The sequence below is a fragment of the Myotis davidii genome, unplaced genomic scaffold (genome assembly GCF_000327345.1).
Source record: "Myotis davidii unplaced genomic scaffold, ASM32734v1 scaffold73, whole genome shotgun sequence".
NCBI classification, from domain to species: domain Eukaryota; kingdom Metazoa; phylum Chordata; class Mammalia; order Chiroptera; family Vespertilionidae; genus Myotis; species Myotis davidii.
The window spans coordinates 6,822,434-6,823,769 of NW_006286675.1; the positions used below are offsets into that span (position 1 = coordinate 6,822,434).

General features: G+C 51.9%; 1 protein-coding gene across 1 annotated transcript in view; it reads right to left on the minus strand.

Moving 5' to 3' along the window:
* The window catches only part of GRK7 (G protein-coupled receptor kinase 7), a 30,434-nt gene that overhangs the window by 25,634 nt on the left and 3,464 nt on the right, over positions 1-1,336 (minus strand). The window contains 1 exon segment of the mRNA XM_006758369.2: positions 922-1,330. Coding sequence (XP_006758432.2) covers positions 922-1,330 — 409 coding nt within the window.

The window sequence follows — 1,336 nt, forward strand, 5'->3', positions numbered from 1 at the left end:
TGTAGAATATAAACGTTTGGTGGCTCCTCCAAAAGTGCTCAGAATGGTTCTGTTCACAATAGCCAGAAGGCAGAAACAACCCAGGTGCCCACCAATGGATGGCTGGATAAAAGAAATGACATACCCATGCAATCACATATTATCCAGCCCTGGAAAGGAATAATAGATGCTACAACATGGATGAACCTCCGAAAATTATCCCCAGTGAAAGAAGCCAGACACCAAAGGTTACAGATCGTCTGATTCCATTTATATGGAACATCAGAACAGGCAAATCCACAGAGACAGGGAGCAGACAGCCAGTTGCCAGGGACAGGGAGGAGGGGGGATGGGGAGGGACAGGAAGGAGGGAAATATCCTGTAGAGGTGATGGTTATACAACATCGTAATGTACTGAATGCTACTGAATTGTACACTTTAAAATGGTTAATTTTGTTATGTGATTTTACCTCATATATGGTTAATGGTTAATTTTAATCTTATGTAAACTTTACCTCAAAAGAAATTTGTTTTCTACTTAAACAAAGAAAGAGTGAGCCCAGCAGTGGTGCAATGAATTCTCCACTTTACCTTAAGATGAGTGTTTTCTCAGACTCTGCAGTTTGTCTCAAATTCCCCCTCCCCCGGCCCTTACCACCACTAAGGGGAAAGGGGCTCTCCATCACCTGCTGCCATTCTCCACAATGTCCGGGGCATGAAGTGGGTGCCTGGTGTGGACCCCAAGAGAAAGGTTCTTGGCCAGTTCCACGTTTTGTCTTTCCTATGCCATCTCATTTTATTTCACACATGCCACAGGTGGCATGAAATGAATATTAAGGAAGTTCCCTTGAAATTGAAAAAAAGAAGAAAAAAGGCAAAACAAAGGAAACCCCTTTATGCAGTATCCTTCAGCTTCCAGCCTGGCTGTTCTGAGACGCTTACCTCCCCAAAGCCACCTTTCCCCAGCACGCGGAACTCAGTGAAGTACTTGTCCGACACGGGCTGCATCTCAAAGACCTTCCACCGCAGAAACTGGTCGTAGAAGGGGCTGGCCAGGAAGTCCCTGAGGGGCTGGCCCTGCAGGAAGGCCATGGCCTCCGCCCGGGCCAGCGCCACCAGGGCTGCCCGCTCATCCTCGGTAGTGGCGGCCAGGCACCTGGCGCTCAGAGCCGGGCTGAGGAAGGCGGGTGGGTGCCCGGGGGCAGGGCTGCCAGCAGCGGCCACCAGCGCCTGCAGGCTGCTGCCCTTGGCCGGGCCCTCCGCCAGCTCCCAGCTCTGCACCTGCTCCAGGAAGGCCACGGCCTCTCGGTACCGGGGCACCGTGGCCAGGAAGTCCCGGAAGAGGCGGCGGCCGACG